Genomic DNA, 26,369 nt, shown 5'->3' with positions numbered 1-26,369 from the left:
GGTTTGCATGCATAGGAAAAACAGACACTTAAAGATTCCACATCAATTGCATCATCCCATTAAATTCTAATTTTTATGTATATAAATCACTTGCCATTCAGCTTACGGTTCTACACACACATCTGGCAAGTAGTCTGAAGCAGGTTGACAGGTATAGGCCAGACATTTCACTTCTTAAAGTCATGTTATTGCATGGTTAATCCTATATTTGCATTAATTTGATTACAAGCACTTACAGGTAAAGGTAATCCTAAAGTGTAGGTCTAAAGATTATAATATAAGCTTCTAGAAGGTTTTTCCAGAAGAAAAATATTTTTGCTATTCTACAGATGCTCGCCTCATTCAACCATTTGGGATTTTATTAATAGTCTTCTCATTACTGCATTCATCTTCTGATTTCTTATTTTTTATTTTAAGTAAGGCAATTTCTGTGAAGACTTGACACTGAAATCAGAGACTTCATTACCCTGCAAAATATATCCCCAGTTCAAAGTATTTAAGAGGGTTAAACAAAATGCAAACATTTAATGCAACATTAAGCATGTGAAATAAAAACTTGATTGCCTAAAGAAAGCATGCTATGCTGTTACCCTGGTGACAGGTTAAAAAAGGATTGTGAGCTGAATGGCTGTATGATATGAAATTAAAATGTTTCACATTGAACAATCCAAAATGAATTGGGAAAGGTTAGAGCAGAGGAGAGAGAAATCAATTCTCCAATGGCAATGGTGAATGGAAGTGAAGTCTGAATAGGATTTGCCAGTGGGGTGCAACAGCTGCCAAATATCCTGCAGCCAAAGAATTACAATAATACTGATGAAGTGTGCAAGAGCTTTTGGAATCATTGCAGGGAACAGAGAAATACTCCTACAATAATGAGGCCATTCTGTGTCCCATCCCACTTTTGCAGTAGAATCAAAGGAAAAAGAAACGGCTGAAAATTGTAATACTCAATAACAAAGGTATAAATGAATTATCTATCCCTTCAATCAATATCTTATATTTAACTACAGTCTTTGTGAACCGTGAATGAAGCAAGCATGGTAAAGAGTGGACAAATCAAGACACACACATGTAAAAGTATGCAGACAATATTAAATGAGAGACTTTTTCTTCCCATATTATTTTGTTGATAACATTTCTACCGCAACAGCATCCAGAATAAGCTATACATTACAAAAACAAACAGCAGGACACAGCCAGTGCCCCAAGAAACTTCACAAGGTAAGGTCCTGATGTTCATGCTTATCTTTTTTGTGTTAATAATCTTTGGAAAGAAACATCAACAAAACGCCTCATGTGAATACAGTCACACATGCATTTACTGAGCTGAGAGTCCCCCAAAGTCAATAAAAACTTTGCCCTTCCCTAAAATCCTCCAATACAACTTCATTTCTGCCCTTCAAAACTCCAAATAAAACAAACAGGAGAGCAAAAACTATGCTAAAAATAGCTGTAAAACGACCAAAGAGCACATGGCGATTAGCACGCACCTTGTTAGTTCCACAGTTTCAAGCCTATACTTTTGACACACGACAAATATTAAAGAAAAGATTTAGGACGTGTAAACCCACATAAGAGGAAAGAATTGCTGGTCTTATAAAAAGGATCAAAGTAAAGGAAAGAGAGAGAGGTCTACGGTAAAGAGAGTACCTTGCAGAAGAAGAGGCCGTAAGCAAAGCACGGATGAGAAAAGGACCAGATTCACAACTAAAAAGGGCCAGGAATACGGCAGCACAACAGAAAACACTCATGTGTGTACACGATACAAATTCAAGTTTCAGCATTAAGTGAACAGTAGCCACAGAAGCTTTAAAGCTGCTAGAGCAGCTGCTGTCTTCCCAGCAAACATGGTGAAAATAAAAAACTGAACCTAGGGACTTAGCCAGGTCCATTTACTAAGCCATTCACCAGTCACCTCAGCACGCTGCCTGCCACTGCTCTGGGGGGTCCTCCCAAGAGATGCTCAGCAAGGTTCAAACTTTTCATCATTATTGTCTTCATAATGACTTCCTAATGATTATTAACTCTAAAGATTGAGCAACCATGGATTCCTGAGTGCCTAGGACATCTTTTTCCCTACAAATGACAGAGGGATGACAGGCTACAAAAATTTCCCATAACCAACCATTCTGGTTTTGGAATAGATTTTCATGAATCATATGGAATGATGGCTCTGCTTTCAAACAACTATATAAATACCTTATTATTACCTATGTTATCAATTCAGATTCCATTAAATCCAACCAAAGAAAAAATATGACACATACATTCTGTAGAAAGTCACAAATGCTACCTTGAGATGTCCCATTTCAACATTTATATTTTACATAAGTTCATTTCCACTGGCCAAAAATACCAGTTTCATATATTTGCATCCACTTGTTTGTCTCTAGCCCGTATAATCCTCTTTCGGTAATAAGCAACTGAACAATGTAGAAGGGTAAATAATACCAGATTTTGAAGGCAGCTAGCATATTATATACGGCAGCTGTTTTAGCAGTGATTAAGCAAAATTACGAAAAACCCTAAATCATATTAGATGAATCAAATATGAGATGTCAAAAGAACAACATTAAGTACACCTGAAGAGACAAGAGAGGGCTGTCACAAGCAGAAGAGCCCACTATAAACAGGGATGTCACACGAGAAGAGGGAGAACAGTCTTAGTACCTTGCTAGTGTACTGGGAAAGAAAAAAAAAAAAAAAAAACCACGAGGACTCTCACAGGCATAACAGTAAATCACGAAAAGAATGCTTGACTTGTTGAGCAGGGGACCAGAACAGTAAGGATAAGACAGGGTTATTTTCATGAGCCAAGGATGAGTGCATAACTCCAAAGTGAGGGAATGAAGAAAGCCACAACTGAGCTGGACTTAGTCATCCTTACCAAACGAAAACAAAGTGTTTTATCTTTATATCACACTAGAGGGTATTTGTAGGGTAACGCACAAGTATAAATATTCAGCTGTACTTGCAATAACCGTTCATGTTATTACTGTGTTTCTAGTGGGGGGTGGAGAAAAAGAAATGAGAGTCCCATAATGCAATTGATACAATTCAGCAGTGTCTGTGTGCTGCAAGAAAGAACTCTCCCTCTTTCCAAGTGGATGACTCCAGTGAAGTTTCCTGACATCATTTTCCTCCTCCTTAAAATTAATGTAACATAGCCTTATTTTGTGCTGCTCCAGCAGTGCAGGAGCACCAGAAAGCTCTCCTATTGGGCAGCTGACCACGCTTCCATACGGGGAAGCCCTAGGCTGGCAAAGAGCTGGCTCTGTCCCAGGCTCCAGCAGGGTAATAGGTGCAGCCCATGTGAAAGCAAACCTGCCCCAGAGGTGCAGGGCTCCACTCCTCTTGGGAGCCCTTCCCTCCCTGCCCTAATTACGCAACAGCAAGGCAAAGCAGGCATCCGCAACATCATTAGTTGTTGCCTGTACCTGAGGATTTACGTCAATCTATCTGTAACCAACTTAGACACACACACACACAATAATTCATTAAATTAAAAGATAAATATATCCATTTCTGTTCTTGCAGTTCACCAGTTGTGTTATGTCCACTGCACTGGACCCCTGGATTTTAGAATTTTAAAACATATAAAAATTCAGCCCAGCCATTTCCGAACTTGACAAAAACTTGCCTGTATTTTATCTGTAACTTCTCACTATGCAGTTCCTGTGAAAGTACTACTTCATGCTTAGAAAGCATCATACATTTTACTTCTCAAAAGACTTTATACATGTTGATAAATATTTACAAAACCTCAATAATGTAGTAAAGTATTAAAGCCATTTAGTCTTTCTGCAAATTGAGGTCCAATCCAACTGACTTCTCTGAGGTCCCACAAGAACAGTTAGGAATTTAACTCAAGACTCCCTAATCCCAGTCTTCCATATTAAAAACACGAGCAAGAAAAATATTTAATTTTTTGCTAGCAATATAAAACATTTTCCAACGTGTTACCATCTTTTTGCATGTAGTATCAGGTAATATGGGCATGCAGCCTCATTGTTTTTTTTCCAAGTCATAAATGATGAAAGGGTAAAACCCATAGAAAAATTAGGAAAATACACTTAGCAGCCAACACAAGCAACGCATAGGAAGTGCTGTAGGCAATTGGGTTTAGAAGTACAAACATCGCATTAGTAGACCCATGAGATAGCATGATGTAGCCACACCTGGAGAGTCACTCTCCTATTCCCCTCCCAACCCACTAATGAAAACAAGTCCAAAGCCAAAATGTGAAGATTCAACTGTACAACATCATTTTTGGTCTCAAATGCTAACTACATCAAACAGACGTAAAATAAGCTGAATTCACTTCAGCCAAAATATGTTTCCACTTGAAACAAAATCGAGGTCTGTCTAGAAGACCTTGGGATTTTACTAGATACTGTAAATCTGTTCAGCAGCTGTGGGTGGCACCAGTTTCACAATAAACTGAACTATGGAATAAGTAGGAAAAGTCCTAGCTAAAATAACTGAAAGCTGAACAATGAAACAATCATCAATCATTCATGGCACTTTCCTGTAGGAAACGTGCCCCTACTATCTGGATATCACAGTGAAATAGTCACATTAGTATCTGGCTCACAAAATACCAAGCATTTTCATTACCTAATTATCTCTAAAAAAAAAAAACAAACTAAACACCACACCCCACAACAACCTTTTCCAAGAAAAATGGTTAAATAATGACCAGTTAAATTAAAAAAAAAAAAAAACAAAACACAGAAAATGCTCTGAATATTAGATTGCATAATAAAAGTGAACGTCTATATTCCTGTAACTCTGAGCACACGCAAGTCTCCAGCGGCTGTTGTAGCTAACAGTTGGCCGCTTAATCCTGGGAGACTGCTGGTGAGGCCAGGGGCACAGAGCAATGCAGACAGTGGAAACTCACCTGCGGGTGCTCCACCCAAATCATAATACAATTTATTCTAACACAGGAAAGGCAAACTGCCCTTCAGCTTGTGGCCTGTATTAACCTCAATGCCACATAAACTACTGCAACAAAGAATCCCACTACAGGGGTCACGTCTAATTGAAACTAGCTGAAGAAAGTTGGGTGTTTGATCCTAATGAGGCAATAGCTCCCTGATCACCAGGGTGCATTCCAGCATGAACCTTACAGTTGATGACTCAGTCACCCAGGGGATTCCAAAATACATATTTTTCCAGTCACATCTCTGCAAATACCATCAACTGTAGAAAACCTCCCTGACGAGGCTGCTACTAGTCTGATCCGTTGCACAGAAAAAGGCCCACATCTGCATCCCTTTTGTGAGCCATCCTCTTCCTCCTTCCTACACATTCCTGCTCTTGTAGCTCTTCCAGAATAATTTCATTTGTCGTGAGTATTTAACCTGGTTCTGTCAGAATGATCTCAAGCAAAGTGTCATTAAACTGTTTCTATGCTAATAGGGGTTATTTTAACAGAACCAGAGTAGAAAGCAACTACACACAAAATCATGCCTGCATACCTGGGGGGACAGGAGGAAAGGCAGAGACCAAGGGAGGAGCAGGCTGGGACACAGATTCCTTCATCTGGCTCAGCGGCATTTCATCTGACTACAGTCTCAGTGGCCCTAATAGTGAAAGGTGGAGCTTCTGCAAAGACTTCCAAGCATGGTTCTTTCTATCTATCGGACTAGAATAACAACCCTGAGATTGGGCTGAATAAATCATGGGGGAAAAAAGGGAACCCAAAATACCCCTGTAGTTGTGAAAAGAATGCGTATTATAAATATGGCTCCCAAAAGGGAAAAGAAAACAAACCAAAACCAAAGATAAGCATATAACTCAAGTTCAGCAGAAAACTGTCTATTTGGCAGCTGTGACAAGTTTAGAAGAAATAATATATGATTTCAAAATACTACTTTTTAGTGCAATTCCTGACAAAAAAAATCCTCAACTGCTTTCAGTGCATGCAAAAGAAAAAAATGCTCTGAAAATAAACAGTGCCAGAGAGCTGAAATTTTGAAGATGATGATCAACATGTTGATGTACTTTTCCAAACCATTAGGAGAATGTCATGGATCAACTTTGGAGCGTGCAGTCTGTTTAATCTGCTTACATCCTCCAACATGGATTTAAAATTCACGTAGACTCCAAACACCCAATTCTGCCACAGTGAACCGCATCCAGGATTAAAACTGGCCTTCTTGATTTTTTGCCAGTAGCACAGGTTCCTACTCTGCACTTTTTGTTTACTAATATTCTTCAAACAGATTGCAGTCATACCAATAAATATGTGTTTTCTATGGCCACAATCCTGCTTCCTAAAAAGTACCCATGACACGGAACGCGTTCAAAAACAAGTCAAATGCAGTTTGGGTTAAGTTAAGAACATGCCATGAAGGATCCTGGATGAACTGCAGTAATCTGTATGCTCCACAGTCCTCAGTCCCCTCTAGAGGGAGTCCACTAGCTGCTCTAAGGAATGGAGAACACCCCAGGACGCTGCACAGTCCTTTGACCTCATTCTGCCTTTGTTTCTTTGACTTTTTCCTCTGAAAGAGCTGCATGATTTGGGGGAAAGGGTATCATTATCAGGTTTGATTTTTTCCAGGAGTTACTTACCAGTAAACCCTTTTGCAGTATCTTGTCCTTAACTTGGCCTCAAACAGGCAGCTTTACCATCATTAAAACAAGTAGCTCTAACAACGTATGTGGATTGAAACCATGACCTATTCAACAAGAACCACACTTGGCCACCACTGGGAGAAAATTTTTAAGGCTCAACTTCTGAAGGATTGATTCCAGATCTGCGCAGGCCTCAACAGACAGAAAAGACGATCCTTTGAAAGCTGAGCTGAATATAAGTATACCCCATGATGGCAAGAGAAAGTGATCTTTCTTGTACTGAAAAGATTTGTTAGCTTCACCATTTAAAATCTGAAAAATCAGACCTTAATCTAGTCTTAGAAACTTCACGTGGTCAGACTCTGCTGCCTTCCCTGCTCATGGGGGAGGAATACGTGTGAGGGAGTTTGGCTAGGACTCCAAAAACAAACTAATCTTTTTTTCAAAGCAGGGGTGTATTTGTTTCCCTAATGCAGCACAAAAAGAGATGAATGACCATGCCTGATTTCTCAATGCAATACTTCATTTACATATCTGATCTCAGTACAACAATCGTATATGCCTTTTCTATCAAGATACACAGACACCCGGTACTGAAAGAAAATACTTGCAATAGAAAGAAAACATTACAAGATTCTTAAAAAAAAAAAATCAGACTCCTCCTCTTTTCAGTAAGTAAGAACATTTTACAGGCCAGAGAAAAAAAACCTCAAGTCAGAGGAGGGAATGCAATAGTTTCAGAATCACTACTTGGATCAACTCCTCCTATCCTTACCCTAGGTACAAAGTAATCCATTAGTTCTCTATAGCAGTACCAGACTGCTTAGCTTCCTATGCTGGCCAGTAAAAACTACAATGAAGGCTCCTCCTCATTTTCCCTCATTCATCTTTTATTTAGGGAACAGTGGCCTTTGAGTTTCTGTTCTTCTCCTTATGCCATTTGCTATGGAGGATATAACTCGTGGAAGGAAATAAAAAGGTGCTTTACTTTCCCCTATAGATGCATAAGGCAAGCAATGGCCTAGCCCTACATATGCTATATATTACAAAGCCGTTATGCTTGCCCTAAGTGTCTCTTTTTTTCTTTCTTTCTTTTTTTTTTAACACCATATGGTACTATTTATCTTTGTGGGTACAAATAAAAATAAAGACTTCTTGAAACCACATTTGATTTATTCCTGACCACTGTAAAATCAGTAATAGAATACACTGTCAAACCACTGGCATGGAATGTGAATAATGTCTATCCTGCATTCTGACTTCCCTCTCACACACACGCAACTACATTAAAGAATGTGAGGCAAGAAAAAAAAAGAGTCATGCTGAAGTTAATTCTTAAAGTGATTCTGAAAGTAATTCTTAAAGATTCACTGTATGCAACCATCGCAAACACCAAATACCCAAGCAAGTTTCACAAATGCAACTGTTCTAATGGAAGGTCTCAAGGCATTGACAATGATGAACCAGAAGACAACAAAAGCTAGAAATATCCTAGAGGAAAAAAGCATACTGTTCCAAAAAGCAAAGGAAATTAAAATTAATATTTTAACACAAGTTACTGCAACGGCTGGCCAACTAACAGTACTATGTAGATTACTAGCAGCTACTATCCAAAAGAATGAGGGAGTTGGTGAATAAAAGCACCAAAACCACACTTAAAGCAAGGTGCTGACTCTTCCAGCATTTACCAGCCAGAACGCGTTTTCAGAATTGGACCCTAAACTATTAAGGTTGTTTATCAAAATAGCAAATTACTCATGAATCCACCATATTTTAAAGCTCTGTAACTGAATATTCATATTATGCCAAAGTGCTTAGATCGCTTCAAATGGGCACATGGGAAATTTGTGATGCTCAATTTGTGGTTAGTTACTAATGCAGCAATATTTTGCATTAATGAAACTCCTGATGTGCATTAATTACTGTACTGGCTTGTAACACATTTTTGTGCCTATTAGTTTGCTAATATGTAGAATAAAAATAATCATGTATGACTTGTGTGAGTAGGGAAGTGTAAGCCACAGCTCATTTGAATTTAGAAAAAAACCAGACTATATTAAGAAACCATGCAGTTTCTCACCAGTGTCTCTCGTGCATGAGAAGATGCCATTAACGAAATGCATCAGCACATCTGAGTTCCTAGAAATGAACTTACCTTGGAGTGCCTAGAAATCGCTGTGATCTCAGTTGTTCGGCCACATACAAAGACGCTGCTGTTGCCAGTAGTTCTCTTCTTTCAAGATCTGTCAACTTGTGTCCTAGTTTTCAGAAAGCAGTTTAAAAAAAAAATTAGATACCGCAGACCAACAGACACAAAAAGTAACAACTACCAGTGAAGCCACTGCTCAGCCCTTATACACGAAACCTACATATTTTCCCCTCTAAATTAAGACGAGGCTCAGCAGAGCAGACGCTCTGAGTTTGAGTTTAAATCGCATGTTTTCATACAGATCAGCCCTACTGCTAACACTGGTATCTCTGTTAAAAACAATTTGACAACTGAAAGAAAAAAAAACCTGAAGGATGCTGCAGCATCTTGTTTTCATTACTGAAATGTCACTGGTTGACATATTGTGCCTCATGCTGGTAAGGAATCCATCTGTACATTAGAACTTATTCAAAATATACAGCATTCTTTCTTGGTACTTTACCTTGCGAAGGCTACAGATCTTCCAAGCAAAAGGGATAACGCAACAGTATAAATCCCCAAAATAAGTGGGGATAAAACTGCTTATCATCCCTGGGTCATTTAGTGGCATTTGTGAATCATTGGTTTGCAACTAATGGAGTCAAAGTCATGTTTGGCACTTCATAAGCAGAAAATGCCTCGAAGTAGCCTACAATCTGAAAGCAGGCAAGCTAATAAAGGTTTGGACAAAAAGATGCAAACCAGGATGATTGGAAGCGGATTTACCCTAGCCTAGTCTTGTTCCAGAAAGCGAAGTTTAATTAGAAATTCAATTGTTCGTTCAGCAGGCTAAAAAACAGGGCACAGAGACAGACCTTTGCCCTCCCCACCTTTCGGTCAGAAACCCCACAACACAAATTTGGGATGAGAAGCTGGCAAAGAGGTGGTCAAGACTGGCGTTAGTAGAGAAGTAGAACAGTCAAAACTGATGTGAGAGGGAGCAAAAGGACAAGTAAAGTAGTCGGCCCATAAGGCAGTGGCAGGAAGTTAAAGTTGACATAGAAGAGGACAAGAACTGCAAAGATGAATCATCATGGAGAAAAAGAGGCAAGCATTTGAAGAAAAGAGGCAAGATTTAGATTGGATATCAGGAAGAAATTCTTTACTGTAAGGGAGGTGAGACACTGGAACAGGTTGCCCAGGGAAGTTGTGGATGCCCCATCCCTGGAAGTGTTCAAGGCCAGGCTGGATGGGGCTTTGAGCAGCCTGGTCTAGTGGGAGGTGTCCCTGCCCATGGCAGGGGGTTGGAACTAGATGATCTTTAAGGTCCCTTCCAACCCAAACCATTCTGTGATTCTGTATCACAGCAAATGCCATCATCCACAGCAAGTACAGATTTCACATGAAGGGATGGGGAAAGAGGTGGGGCAGGGGTTCAGAAGGTTGTATCTCCCTGAGCAACTCTGCCCAGCAGGGCATGTTTGTTTCCAGTCCTGCAGCAGGCAAACAGTTACAGACATCCCTTCGACATCTCCGCTCTCCCATCACCTCAGCACTATGTGAAGTGTTAATTCACATTCCCCAGTACTGGTCACAGTGAGTGACAATTTCTATCAGTAGCATAAATTAAGACTAATACCATCCTTAAGAACACCCAGAATGGAACTGTGAAAAAGACTGGAGCAGACTAAGTTACAAGTGCACAATTTCAAAACAGGATGTATCATTCTACTGGGCACATTAGATATGGATAGGTAAAGAGGCTGCTTAGAGTCCACGTCAGCAACGCAATCATGCCACGGTGATGGAAACACACTCACTACAGTTCCAGCTGACTGTACAAAGGAGCTACCACAGGCCAAAAAATTTAAATTTAAAGATAACAAAAGCTAGCAAATCTGCATCAATTTATTTTTAATTTAGTCCACATTAACATATTCTGGCTAAAGATTACTGACGCTTCCTTCACTCAGTGTTTATTATTTTTTAATCTGCCTTGAAATGGAAACTGCCTTTAACAAAGGTATGCAGAAATACAAGTTTTGAAAGGTTGAGGAACTGGCTTGAGAAACAAACTTGATCTTTCCTTTGCCAGTTACTAGAAAAACTGATTGCAAAGCAAAAGTCAAAAAACACTGAACTTTTGTACTATTTGTGTATATATAAACACATACGTGTATATATAAGCCTTATATAATTATCCAGTGCAATAACATCAACTATCTGGCTCTGAAATGTGAGTTTTCCAGTTGTTTACACACAGTGAAGAAGCTCCGAGATCATTTTTCCAAACTGTTGTCTCTAAAATTGATAATTTGTTTACATGTCTCAGCTAAAGATACATCAGGAACTCTATTCTAAAACCTTTCCTTTTCAGTTGCCCTGCCTAACGTCCAAGTCTGTGTGACCAAAACTGCATGTTTCCACCTGCTCCAACACACACCAGTAGTATGAACTCATGTAAAGGAACAAGGTGAAACCAGGAAGATCACAATTTGAAGGTTTTATTGCATGACCTTCATCTTGGATGAAATCAATACCTGCTTTTGCACTTGCTGTGCTGCAAAAACTATTTTCTCCCTGTATCGTCAATAAAAATCAAACTCCAAACAGTGAACAAAGGTCAATAATTTGAAACAGGTTAACAACTCATCAAGAGTTACATTCACCTCTTCGTTATCACAAACACGAAAAAAAACCCACCTGTTTATCTCCTTTCTCTGTTTGTCACCATTTGCATTAGTTGTGGCATAGATGCGGCAAGCACAAAACCAGTCACAACTGTTATATCAAGTGTGGGCAATTTGCATTTATTTTCTTCAGTCTGGGAGATAATGCAGACTTAACAAGAACATACCAAAATTAGGTTTCGGTCTTTGGCAATAAAGATACAATCGAACCACAGAATGTCCTTAGCATAACTTTGGAGGCATACCTCGGAAGGTTGATTAAAGGCTGCTTCCTAAGGATGGCAATTTACCCTTATTATACAAGACAAGCTGCTGTCAGTACTGCCTTAGTTCTCTCAACTCCAGTGCCATTTCCCTTGACTTCTGCTCTTGCTCGGCTGCTGTGCTCAGCAGAATTTTAAACAGTTTTAAACTTAAACTTTCAATTACATTACTGTATTTGAAAACACACAAGTGCGCCAGATAGTGATACCTTTGTTTCACTTCAAGGCTTATTTTACCTTACAAGTCACCTCTTAGGACTTCAATTTTATGTCTTAAGATATAAGTTAATATTCACTATCAATAAAGAGACAACCATACAGCCTTTCATGTTCACCACGGAGAAGACTGAGCCGAAAAGTCACAAAGCTGCCTCTGGGGTATTTGTCCAAGTGCTGCCTTGGCAGGGAGTGAGAGGAGTAAGTAGCAAAGGTTCCCCAGCTTCCAGCATGGGAAGTTCGGTCATTGCTCTTTCCTGTTCCCATCACTGCAGACTCCTGGGCTACACAGAGATTTCCTCTCCACCGTAAGATGTAAACCAGCTCCCAAATCTCTCTGCTCAACCTAGGATATGCTTCTGCAGTCTCACTGTCATCACTGAGCTGAATTACATAAGGTGAACATAAACCAGGATTAATGGCTATAAAATTAAGTCATAACTGAAGGAGTGGAAGCACAGTTGTTAGTATTATTTAAAACTAGATCAAACACATCTATTACTACTAAATGACAGAAGCCTGGTCAGAAGGAAGACAAGGAAAAAGTATTTCTCTCTCATTTCCCTGATGTTATGATTGCTTAAATCAATATTATCCCAGTATCCCCCAAGCTGAGTCAAAAAGGTTCATGCAATTACTTTACATAACCAACTTCAAATTAAATTACATAAAAGGTCATTTTTCCCATAACAGTCTCATTTGCATTTTGTCCTAGAAATGTGTTTCCTACTATCAATTACAGAGGAAAAAAACCAAAACAAACAAGCCCTAGTTATGTCCCCTGGTCTGTTACTTAATATTTGAAAAGTGACCGTTTTCTGATTGGGAAGAATAAAAATTAAAAGCAAAATGGGTAAGACAGAAAGTACGATGCAGCACATTTCAGATCCATACCAATACAAGCCATGTTTATATCATTCCTAGGTTCTGTTTTGGCTCGAGTTTTTCCCCAATAGATTTTGAAGTTAACCATTACAGATGGCAGGTACAGATACCAAGTCGGCTGAGGCAGAAAACAAAGTTGGATGTTATTAAAGGTTTTAATTTCTTCTCAAGTCCAGCAGAGCTTTGCTCCATCCAGACAGTCACAGTAAGAGACAGACAATATTGTCTGTGCATGCAATCTCAAACCATTCAAAACAGTGAAGTAGTAGGTCTCTCGGAGAGCTCATGATCACTTATATAAGATGGATGCTACAGCATATAGAAAGGAAACCTTTACTATTTTGAATTATAAAGGGATTAGTGACAGACCAAGAAGTGTTTCTTGCCTTCACCTGTCAAAAAGAAGAAAGTCAAGTAAGGTATCTGTTAAGTCAATTTTTATAATCCAGTAGCTTCATAAAATGAAGACAAAGATTAGGTTCCAGCAAAGATGAATGGAATTAACAGCAACCATCCTCTCCCTTCTAACAGTAACACAGCCAAGGGAACCGGCACTCCCCCCTCAACTAATAACAAAAGTCTCCGGACTTAAATTTAAAAGTCGTACCTACAGTCCCAATTCACCTAAAACATGATTTCATTCATAACAGAATCATGGAGTGACTGAGGTTGAAGGGCCCTTGGTAGGTGTCTAGTCTATTCAGTGCGCCCCCTCCTTCCCACAGAGCAATCTCAACATCAAATTCAGACCAGGTTGCTCTGAGGTTCGTACAGTCAAGTCTTGAAAATCTCAAGTTTATGACTACTGTCTCTCAGAATCACAAAATGGTAGGGATGGGAAGGAACCTCTAGAGATCATCTAGTCCAACCCCCTGCCAAAGCAGATTCACTTAGAGCAGGCTGGACAGGATCACATCCAGGCGGGTTTTGAATGTCTGCAGAGAAGACGACTCCACAACCTCTTTGGGCAGCCTCTTCCACTGCTCTGGCACTCTCAAAGTAAAGAAGTTTTTCCTCATGTTAAGACGGACTTTTCTGCGTTATAGCTTGTGCCTGTTGCCCCTTGTTCTGTCACTGAGCACCACTGAGAACAGTCTTGCCCCATCCTCTCAACACCTGCCCGTTGTTAAGATCCTCTCTCAGTCTTCTCTTCTCCAGACTAAACAGACCCAGGTCTCTCAGCCTTTCCTCATAAGAGAGGTGCTCCAGTCCCTTGATTATCTTTGTAGCCCTCCACTGGACTCTGTCCAGTAGTTCCTTGTCTTTCCTGAATGGGAGAGCCCAGAACTGGACACAGTACTCTAGATGTGGCCTCAGCAGGGCAGAGTAGCAGGGGAAGATGACCTCCCTCAGCCTGCTGGCCACGCTCTTTTTAATGCGCCCCAGGAGACCATTGGCCGCCTTGGCTACAAGGGCAGATTGCTGGCCCATGGTCGACTTGCTGTCCACCAGGACTCCCAGGTCCCTCTCCGCAGAGCTGTTCTCCAGCAGGTCAACTCCTAACTTGTGCTGGTGCATGGGGTTATTCCTCCTCAGGTGCAGGACCCTACACTTGCCCTTGTTGAAATTCATTAAGTTCCTCTCCACCCAACACTCCAGCCTGTCCAGGTCTCCCTGAATGGCAGCACAGCTCTCTCTGCCACTTGCTCTGCTGCTGTGCACCTCACTGAAGAGCCTGGCTCCATCTTCTTGGGAACCTCCTCAGACATATGATAAGGCTGCCATTAGGTATATCCTAAGCTTTCTTTCTTCCAAGCTAAACAAGCCTGGTTCTCTCAGCCTCTCCTCAAGCCCTTTGTTCCAATCCCACCAGAACCCTGGTGGCTCTTCACTGGACTTACTCAAGTTTATTGACATCTTTCTTGTAGGTGTGAGTGAGTTAAAACTGGACACAGTATTCGAGAGGTGGTTTAATAAGTGTTCAGTAAAGCAGAGTAATAATTTCCTCCAACCCATGTAATTATGACAAACACAATGTACCTAAAAGCTTTCACCTCATACACACTTTCTGGAGCCAATACACAATTGCAGGAGAGAGGAGTGCTTCCTCTTTCTTCCATTCTGTATTAGAAATTAGTTAACAAAGGATTGACCATCAGTAGTCCTGCTCTTCCTCTCCATCCAAATGAGAGAAACATGCTAGAAGAGGGGAAGTAAAGGATTCCTTTTCATTTTCCCCTTTGTTTTGGTATGACTTGGTGTTTGGGACATCCTGTCCCTTTTCTCATTTGTGCAGGATGTCTCTCCCAAAGAGACTGACCAAACATTTGCAATGTTACTTAGTAACTGGGAACAGTGGACCATTAAAAAAAAAATCTCAATATTAAAACAGATACCCAGAAAAAGATTAATTGTGAGACAGACTGAACCACAAAGAATAATCCAATGGATAGGGTACTAACCTAAGGATCCTTGAGTTTAATTTGTTCTTTGTCAAAAACTCTTTAGATCCTTGTGAAAATAGAGATACTTTCTGTGTCTATAAAATAGGGATAATAGATAGCATATTCCTTTCTCAGCAGGCAGGTTAGGAAGTACAAAGCTGCTTGGAAGCTGCAGAAGGGCCGCTCGTCTGACAATACTCCAGTAGTATGAGCTGCTCCTGCACGCTTGGCAATCATTTTTATCCTGTGAGCAAAGTGCTTGGAAGCCACTCTATAATCAGTGTTGCTGCACCTACCCTCAGATCCTCACTCCTCCCAAAATACACACATGTGCTTAAAGCAATAACCCACTCCAGCGACCCATTGCCAGCCAGCATTCTAGCCACCCATCCCTCGTATAGACAACAGAAGGGTGTGACAGCAGCTGTTTTCCCACACAAATCATCCCCACAGCAAGGTTAGTTTCAGCACAGCAATATTTTAAAATAACTTCCAATAAACTGTTTTTGTTAATGAATGTTTATTTAAAGAAGGGAAGAAAAAGAGTTAAACCCTAATCATGAAAATTACTAAATATTCCTGTTCTAAATGGAATTTGAAGTGGGCGCCACAGGTTAATGGAAAAGCTGACAAGATATTTCTAATAATTAATTTTCTCTTAACTTGTAGTAAAAGCCTTCTAATAAAGGACTTATAATGAAACCCTTGAAAATGAGACTGGAAAACAAAGCATCTCTTATTTACTTATTTTACTCTTAAGACTGAAATTAATATTTATATTTGAAGAAAAATGCATATAAGAAATGGGCCAGTACTTCGTGCAGCCACCAAAAAGAACACAACTGACATTCATTACTTACCATCAATGTAGCCCAATAGTGGCAATTGTGGAGTTTACAAAAGAAACACACTGGACTGTGCTCAAGCATTAACATAGCACCCATCTTCATTGATTTTTTTCCATTTCTTAAGTTTTCCAAATCTAAAACACTTCTGTTATGGACTTCTACTGTCAACAGCGCATATTTCTATGTATTTCCAGATCCACTTTAACTACACATTGCTTTAATTTTTCAGATTATCCCTGTCCTGGTTTTAGATTTACTTTTTTTTTTTCTTTTACAGCTACATATCTTTTATAAGCAACATTAAGACAGATGAAGCTACTTAATTTTCCAATCTTCCTAGCAAAGTTTAGCCTCAGTATTTATATAAAAAGGTCAGTTGAAGTAAGTAGAGGACTTAAAATGCTTAAGTGAATTTGCCTCTGTTTCTCTTGCTGAGCTTCCAACTGTCATCTGCCCACCACCCTTGCTTGCCTTCAACAGTTCCCATTAGAATTTTTGCATTTGCAGAAATATTTTTTAGTAGTTACATAAAAAAAACTGTACTCAAATTCAACTCAGTGTTGTTGTTTATTTTTAATCCAGGAGGGTCCAATCCAGAGCAAACTACATCCCTACTAAAAGGGCTCTCAGTTACTTCAGTGAGCTTTAAATCAGTATTCATGAATAAGTGTTCTTGACTTGAAATACAAATGCTTTGTAATAATGATATCTGCATTTTTTTTATAATTAAAAAGGCTAACATATGCTTGTATTTGATACGCGGAAGGAGAAGAGCAAGACTTTCCATACTGCAGGAACAAAGCCTAGTCATTTCGTTTGCCATTCGTTAGTTTCTATTATGACATGTTATAATATCTCTTCTTGTGTTTTCCAGTGTCTAGAGCAAAAGCTTGTCTGAAGAATCTGTTAATACAATATTACTGTTTACCTCAGACTGCAACATTAATCAACCATTTGCATCAGTGTGTATGTGCACACAAATATGTGCACACACAGTTCAAGTCAGATGACCCCAAACCAAATTTCTTTTCATCCTGCAATTTGTGGACCAATCAACTTATTATATACAGGTTAACATTGCAATATAAAATATTAAAACAAGAATAAAAGAACAAAAGATGAGTGCCTTTCCATAGTCAAAAACACAGAGCAAAGGGTCTCCTCCTGGGTCAACAAAACCTGTCCCGGCTTCTTACAAGTGACCAAGGGCCCCAACGGACACATTATCACAAATAAGGGTAGAATGGTGTATGTCTTATTGTTCCCAGTTGTGTGTCAAGTGAGACTCCCTTTTCACAACATGGTATAAAACTTTCTCCTCCATTCCCTTCTCCCCATTCCTAGCATATCACTCACTCTGCACATCTGTTGAAGTTCACCAGATTCCTTCATGAGCTAAGTCAACCCAAAAACTCTCAAAAAACTACCCCAACAATAAAAAAAAAAATAATACAGTTTTACGGCGGTTTGAAGAACTGAATCCACTCAGGAAAAAGACTGAAGAGTCCCAGAACCACCAATGAGACAAGGACATGGGATTCTGTATTAAAGCATCAGGGAAGAGAGAAAGACCAGCTAATCATCAGCACTGAGCCTTCAGAGCAGATCAGAGTACCCTCAAGTCTATGCTGGATGAAAGCCAGCTGAGTTACCTGAAGATGAGTTAAGTACACCTTAGCAAAAAAGATAAAGGAACATTTGAGCTTCAACAGTCACAAGCTTACTGCCACCCAAGGTGACCAACTCCTAGTGCTGTGGTCTCAGTCAGGAGCCAGTAACAAGCTGGATACGTTAGTCCCACGTGTGGGACTGAATCACATAGAGTTGCCAATTACTTCATGATATAAAGTAGTTCTGTGGATAAATACTCTTTGCACCGAACTCACACACTGAGTCCCGAGGTAAGACAAATCTGTTCCGCTCCTTAATGAGACTAGAATTTGGCAAGGTGCCAGTCATGTCCAGTGACTGCCAATCTGGCAGTGTCATCTCCAAAGTGGGATGAGGATTCCGCCACACATTGGATTAATGATCAATGGGGGAGAAAGGAATCTCCAAGGAATTCATAAAGGACCCATGAATGATGAGCTGTAAACATTGTCTTTTTTTTTTTTTAAATAAGGAAGAGGTTCTGCCTGATGAATGCCAGCTGAGGTGTGAGGCCTGTATGGAAGGACTGAGTCTCTGGCCACGCACGTCAAGAAACCAGCTACGACAGATTGGCTGAGAGAAAATAAGATAAAAAATTTGTTTTTTTTTTTTTAAAAAAACAAAAACACCCTATTTGTTTTTTTCAAAACCTCATCAATTTTACAATTTGATCCTTGTAAAAGGAAAAAATTTGTTTGCTTGCATTTCTCTACTAACTGTTGTTACATATTTTTGCAACTGAGTTGCCTGGGATGTTGTAAAGAAACATTTGCATTTGCATTTACGTTAACCTACTGTATGAGTTTATAATAATTCCAAGGTGATGCCCGTTACTGTGTGTAATGAGAATTAAGACCAGGTTACTGAAATACTTTGATAAAGTGTCAGATCCTCCAGATAATGCTGCAGTGAACTACATTAATCCAAAGGGTGCCAAAAGGCAATTCTAAAGACGCTGCACAAACTCACTGGAGAAGTAACAGTGTTGAGCAGAAAGAAATCTTATTTTCAAGTTAACAGTAGGAGCACTGTCTGTAATGAAGCACAATAACATGGTAGAGTTGAATTTATGTTTATTTTTCGTATTTCATATTACCTAGAAACTGTTTTTCTTGACTTTGGATGTACTTCATTTACTGTTTTGCCCCTAGAAGTATCTATTTTGCCTTCTTGAAAGAAAGTAACTGTTTCAATTATATTATGCATTATTTAAAAACTCTAATTGTGTGTACACACAGATACATCTGAGAAAAAAGAAAAGTAAAGACTGATTGGGGAATGTGTCAGTCTACAAATATAAAGGAATAATAATCAGAAACAACATCTCTCAAGCAAAAAAGAAACATTCCCAAATGGAACAAACCTTTAAAGCCATCAGGATAAACTTCAGGAAGGAATTTAGTGCTGATGTCTCCTTTAACAAACCGTGGATGGATGATGACTTCTCGTAGTAAAGAAATATTGTGAGCCACGCCTGAAAACAAGACATCAATACAAAGTCACGTAAATATATTAATCACAAATAATAGTAGGAAATAAACTTATAAAAATATGAGCTCTTATCTTTGTAGAATAAATGCTTGTCCACAACTTAGAGACCATAATACTAATGTAATCAATGCAAATTTACCAGTCTTGTTCCACTCCTGCCTCAAGATACCCTCCTTAAATACTCAGTTTAATTAAGAAGTAAACCTTCCAAATATTCGCCTCACTAAGCCTATTTCAAACACCTAGTTAAGTCAATGGCAGCAAGCACAACTGAGAGGCTTTTGGTTCGGTCCTAGCAGATGTAGGCAAGACCAGAGCCATTCTCCTTGAAACGACAGATTAGTCACGACCATATCAGCCCAATTCCAGTGAACCCTGCTCCACCTTGTCATTCTGCCACCTTATATATGCACGCTCCTGTGGAAGATAGGTGCCATGTTACACCCTAATCACAGTAATGAAAGACAGTAAAAACTTTTATCATTTATATATGATTTTATAACATTTTTATCAGTTGTATGTCATAAGAGGCTCCTGTGGGACTTACAAAACAAAGGAATCTATTGTTTGCTCCATATGTACCTTTATCCAACCTTGCCTAGTCAACTCTAATCGAATGCCCTGTTCCCCCTTTAGCACCATGCCATGACTCTGCTAGGCATATAGCCCCCCGCAATGATTTCTTTAATTAAAAAAAAGAAAAACAACTTATAGAAACCTTATAGCCACCTTTGTCCTTTAATCTCTTTGAATATGTTTTTTCTTTTTTTCTTAATTTCTTCATCCCCTTTCTTTCCACTTCTCAGCCTGTGTCCTCGCTTTCTTTTTTTCATATTTTGCTTCCCCTTCTTTTCGTGCCAACAGAGGAAGACAACTTCTAAAGAATGCAATCTAAAGCTACACAGCTCAAAGGATACTGCCAGTGTCAGCCCAGTACACAAAGCATGAGTCCTCTGCCCCTTCCTCACAGCCAAGTGAAAGATCAACTTGTTTTCTCAGAGAGGAAAGGAATAGCCCACATCCCCTTTCCAGCACAGGCTGGAAAAACCATAATCAGGAGTAGATGTCAGCAAAAGATACGTACTCAGGACAGTTAACACTGGGAAAAGATTGCCTAGGGAAAGACTCCGGAGTCATGAAAACGTTTAAAAACAGGTTAAAGAAAAGCCTGCCAGGAGGCAGAAACAGTTAGTATATCTTAGTTCAGGCAGTGATGACTTTGAAATCCTTCAAGTTTTCTTTTTCTTTGCATTTAACAGGGCTGTATAACCAAGTTAATAACTTAATGCTAAACTGCACTTTGCCAGAAGTACTTGTAGCTTAGCACCGAACACGATGGTCATTAAAAGTCATTTCACTGAAATATTAAATACAAAGAAGTCTTTATCAGAGGTCCGAGAGGAAGAGAGATGCAAAAAAAATCCCTGAGAAAAAAAATCCCCAGGTAATTTAAACTATCTTCTGCTTACTGCACTCCAAACAATTTTCAAAGAGAAGATATTTTCTCTTTTGAGAGTAGCACACAGGTCGTCTCTTGAAACTTTAAGATCATGCAGGTAAGAGAAAAACACCGTCTTTATCTCAACTCTCTTCTCAATTTTGCAAAGAGATTCTAACAGAAAATTTGAAAAGCCACCACAGTTCAATCTCAATATAACTACATAGAATAATACTGCCTCATAAACATTAATATTTCTTAAGAGAAGCTGAAATAGATACGTAATTCAGAAGCATAAACCATAAGCCTTGGCTGCAGCTGTTGCATCCATTCCAGGTATGGATAAATGAGGAAGCTGCTATAGGAAAGAGGTTTTCCAGCCTCAGCTGTGCACATTCTCACCCTTCAGGAAATACAAAGTAATTCACATTCTTTCCTCTCAGAGGCAGAGGGACAGGCAACTCCATATCGCACTGCATTTTCCAGGTCACGTGAACTTCGGTGTTAGGTGCACACCACGAAGTATAAAATGCAGTGCACATCACAAACTAGTCTGTCTTGTCAAAATTTGTCTGTGCATCCATATCTCTTGTAAAACACAAGATTTTTGAAGTTCAACTGTAGGCATGTTTATTTACAAGTTATTATGATTAACACAGTGATGATCTGACTCCGAAAGTTATTTGCACATTTTTTTTCCTAATAGCTCTAGTTTAAAATAACACGAATAAGAATTCGTTGTAAACTCAGGTCTCTCAACTGTAAATTAAGCTATTTGGATTTTTTTCCCCTATCGAGATCTCACCAAAGCAAAAACACTCGCAGTACAGCAACTGCAAATTGCCGTAGCTACAGAAGGAGATTCTTCTGCGCTTCTACTTCTTTTCCCTTTGTGTTTTTCCAATTTAGAAGCATGAATAACATTCTTGTTATTTTTATATGCAGACCAGTTCAAATAGTTTCAAAGCTTTTTTCCCCTACAGTCTGCTGCTGGCGTGAATTTTCAAGCTCTCTGTGTGGCCGTCACTGAAACCACTTTCAACACACGAGTCGGACTCAGCCTCACTAAATCATGAAGTCATAGCTTTACAGACTAGTTCATGAGCCATTAAGTAGCACATTACACAACCAGCTCAATGATGACAAGATAAAAATTTGACCATTTGATTAAAAGAGGATCAGCCTCCTTGCTGCCTGTGACCTAGATAGTCATTCACAGACCCTGATTTCATAAACGCTGAGTGAAACTCACATTGCATCTCCACTAAATGAAAAATTTTAAAAAGTCTTATGCTAAATGACTACAACTTCAGAACAAATGAAGTCTTTCTTTGGCTGCTACAAAATCCTCCCCAAAATTCCCATTTGAATAGTAAGTTGAAATATCACAGAGATTTTCCTCTATTAAGTACAGCTTCAGAACTATAATTAGAAGACAAAGAGGAACTCTTCAGTGCTCCCCGACTATGAATCCAGGATTTAGACGCGCTACAATGTGTAACCAGATCATCTCATGGGTTTTTTTTCCCCAAACTGCTATAAGATCCCTGGTGAGATGATGGCTGATGACAGATGACAGAGCTTGGTGTCTCAACTGACTGCCCCAAAAGACCTGAAATCAAAAAAATACTATCAGTATCTTAATTATTTCCAACTCATGTGCATCAGAAAAATCAGAGGCTTCTGCAATGTTTAAAGTTCCAAAGTTCCTTTAACAAGTTCGATAGATCAGACAAACCAAGGTGTTTGGGACGCAATATAACATATGTATTTTACATATGCAAATTAAAATTTAATATGCAACAGTTTCCCTTTAAAGTATCATGAAAGGCTATCTTTATCAGTCCCCATGATCATTACTGTGAGCAATGACTGTGTGGCTGATCTACTCAAAACTATCCTTAGTGATGTTCCCAATCATATGGCTTTAAAAAAAAAAAAAAAAAACAAAAACGAACACACACACCAAAAACCAGTGTAATCCTTCAGAAGTCTAGAAGTTTTAGATTTGCAATTTAGCGTGACCTCTGTCAAAGTTCATAAGGTCTCCATCTGTGTGTGAGTAACTGCTAGGCTACAGAAATATGGACCCCTAGAGCAGCTTGCTCCTGACTACCTGCTGCTTCCAAAACACTGGCCAGACATTAGCCCCACGCTCTCACAGGATCAAACAGAGGCTAACAGGCAGGGCTTATTTCATGCAAAGTTAGACACTAAACTGAAGTATATTGTATTTGTGTTGCAGTGGTTTTCAGGGAATTTTTCTTTTTCTTGACCAGGTCTCCAGTCTACCAGGAACAAAATCACATTTGTTAACCTGACAAGCCGTGACGTTTCCAACAAACAAACAAAATCCTTAACTATATCAATTTATTTCCCCTCCGGAAAATAGAATTTCATTTCAGCATCATTCTTCTACACTGTTAAGAGTGATGCAGAACTGCAGTTACATTCTTCTTTTAAGTCAAAATACAATAAAAAATAATAATCAATGTTCCTTGTACCTCTATTTTTTTTCTTTAACTTGGCTGCATTTTTCATATAGTATTACAGCAGTAGAAGCTGAATTTAAGATGTACTTGGACTTCAATTTTGACACACTATTTTCCAGAATACGTTTGTAAAAGAGAGTGGACTAACAATTTACCTTCTGGAGATCTAATTAAATAAGTATATATATTTGTATGCTTTTTATATAATAAATATGTATCCCTATGTATTCAAATAATTTTCTGGTTAATTTGTCGTTATTGCCTAATGAATATATGAGCACGCTAAATAATCACATCATTCACCAGAGCTGGTAAGTAACCACTATTTGAAATGACCCTCATTTAAAAAAAAATAAATTATAATCAGAAGAAATTACTCCACATACTGCCTGTCTCTACCTTGCCTCCTTCCCTTCCCCAATCTCTGGACTACATCTGCCTTAAAACCTTGCTAAATATACTGGATTTTTTATTACAAACTGTAGCCTAGCTCCTAACTTGTATTCCCAAGAAAGATGAAAAGATGAAAAAGACAAATTAATTTTACAGAAAACAAAAGTTTCCTAGTAAGGTTTATAAACATGGTATCGCACCGTATTTTTACTCACTAAAAATCAGAACTTGGAATGCCAAGGCACAAAACCATAGGCAATGTTTTCACTATAAATATTTACTGACACTAAACATATTCAGTGTTGATTAGCCTTTTTACAGTATTAAGCTTCTGTCATCTTGTCTGCAAACACGAATCTGCATTTATCCATGTAAACTTAATTGGAGTCCTACATGCCTCTCTGTAGATAAGCAGTTGAATATACTTAACTTGCTGATAATTTCAAATTGTGCTAAGTGGAATAGAAAGAACTTTATTTGCATACTTGCTGATTGCAAAAACAACGTGTGGAGTACAGTACTAGAGGTCTCTCTCTTTCAAAAAAATAGCAAAGCTAAATTACCACCAATCAATTTAAATGCTGAATAAAAATAAAGGCTATGAAGTTTAGGAGGCACCCCAGTTAATTTCTCTAACCAAAAAATAAAATAAAAAAGTATTAATAAATCTCTGCATTGAGCATTATGAAACACTGGTTACGTTACTCTCCACTTAAAACAAGAACATTATCATAGATTTGCACAGACTCGGAAAACAACACTTTCAACACATGAACTTTTCAAAGTTCATGATTGCTACCCAGCTAGCCTCCACGTTTGCAATTCCAAAAGTTGCCATAATATTCCCTAAAACCCCCAACGTTCAACAGTTTAATTGTCTTTCAAAGCTTGTGTTTTGCTTCAATTCACTTCAGAGCAGGCTATCTGCATACAAAGTCCCATCCCAAAAGCAAGAAGAAAGGCTTTTTTAGCTTTGTAATTTTAATACGCAAACATCCACATAAAGTTCTCACATAGGATCAGTATACCACTGACTCTCAGAGCTGAATATGTATTTCAATTAAAACATTAATTCTTTTAGATATTAAAGTCTGGAGCTGACAGAGCTCATAGACCAGAACAAAGGGGGGAAAAAAGGAGGTGGAGGGCACATAATATATGGTAATATCTTACTGTAAAAACATTAGTTCAAACTGAAACTAAATTTTGTACTGCATGCACTCCTGAACCTCTTAATAAGATTAAGTAGTCCGTTATTTATGGTGTTAGCAAACACGTATGAATGCTTGAATCAGTAGAATAATTGGAAGCAGAAGCGAAGCAGGCTTTGTCAAGAACAAGTGAAAGAAAACGGATGTCCATCCTGCCATCACCCTCTCCTCAGACATCCCTTTACTCTAAAGAAGGGGAACAGAACTCCAGGACAACATTTATATTTAAGGGGCATAACCAGAAATAACAGCACTTGTCTTTCAATGCCTCCTCAAGCTGGCACGCTGCATTTCTTGTAGTTTTTCTACTACCACAATGTTTTTCCTTAATTTAAAAAACAAAACTCCTCTGACAAAAAACACAACAAAAAACCTAACAAAAACCCCATTATTTTATTTCCCTTCTCCTGCACCAATAACACTGCATTCCCCTTTTACCTGATCACCCTTTACTTCAGTTGCCCTTCCCTCTTTTTCCTCCATGGTCTATAACCTTTCCTAAACTACACACCATAATGTTCCAGCAACAAAATGCCCTTCCCACTCCCTCCCTGCAACTGGCCTAAGGAAGAAAAAAAAAAAAAAAAAAAAAAAAGAGAGGACAAACAGAAGGAGAATCCTCCCTCACGCCAGCATCTGTGCTCCAAGCTGATGTTACCAAGCACCCTGCGCCTGGTCCCTTCTCGTGGTTTTGAACTAAGTTCATTGCTTTCCCTTCTCCAATTTCAGTTTCCACGCTGTCACGCTTGGGAGCCAGCTAGTCCCTGTTGCAAAGGGTCAAAGAATACGGAGATTCTCGCAGAATTCCCGGCCCCTGTTCCCTCCGCTACGCAAACGGGAGAATCCACAGATCCGTTGTACAACCTTTTTTTAAAGCACAACCAGGAAAATGAGGCTTGTTCCATTCTATTTTAAAAACCTACACTTGAATGCCTTTTGCAGGAAAACCGGCTTACGCGCAGATTGTTTTGTTCGCAATACCAATAAGCACACTTGCATACCTGCATGGGATCAGGATACAGGAGACTGTAAAACTTACAAGTATCACTGCCACCGAAAAGCGTCTTTTAAGTTAATATATAAGAGACAAAATCATTCAGTAGTTGATGACATTTGGATTAAAGTTTATTGTGAAAATCTTTGTACCTGAAAATTAATTTATTTGAAATATATGATAAAATACTAAAATTAAACTGGGTTTGTTGTGGTTTTTTTGTTGGGTGCTTTTTCTTGGAAAGCCAAGGCCTTCTCCACAGTACTCTTTTTCCTCCTAATTAGTGCGTGTACAGCTGCAAAAACTCAAGACAACAGTTTCTGCTGCCACTGTTCTGGCAGGTCTCCATTCATATCTGAGAGTTAACCTCTATATTCCCATTCCGATTACAATTTTCATACGTGAGCTTCCCAGAATTTCATACTGGGTTTTATATACGCCTTTAAAATAATGAAAAGATTATTCAGCATCATAAATTGCACGATAAACAGATGTTAAAATCTTAGAGAAACTGAGAAGAAAATCCCACGTCACGTTTATACATACAGTAGACACACTGAAAGGCGTTCTTCCAATACCCTATTTCTGGTGTTAAAGAGAAGAAACAAAATCTTAAGTTTCTGAAGAAAAGTAGCATAAAACAAGAGAAAGATGAACTACTAACAACAGTGCAAGCTCAGGGGAAACAACTCACGCCT

The 26,369-nt window shown here is 38.9% G+C and overlaps 1 protein-coding gene across 2 annotated transcripts in view; it reads right to left on the bottom strand.

Annotated features, from left to right (window-relative positions):
• PCCA (propionyl-CoA carboxylase subunit alpha) overlaps positions 1–26,369 on the bottom strand; it is a 294,708-nt gene that overhangs the window by 127,424 nt on the left and 140,915 nt on the right. For both annotated transcript variants that reach the window (XM_054188011.1, XM_054188012.1), the window contains 2 exons: positions 19,016–19,126; positions 8,744–8,846 (listed from right to left, as the gene is read on the bottom strand). In XM_054188011.1, the coding sequence (XP_054043986.1) occupies positions 8,744–8,846; positions 19,016–19,126 (214 nt within the window). The remainder of the gene's footprint in view (positions 1–8,743; positions 8,847–19,015; positions 19,127–26,369) is intronic.

This window comes from Rissa tridactyla, chromosome 1, assembly GCF_028500815.1.
Source record: "Rissa tridactyla isolate bRisTri1 chromosome 1, bRisTri1.patW.cur.20221130, whole genome shotgun sequence".
Lineage (NCBI taxonomy): Eukaryota > Metazoa > Chordata > Aves > Charadriiformes > Laridae > Rissa > Rissa tridactyla.
This window is presented reverse-complemented; position numbering and strand designations above follow the sequence as displayed.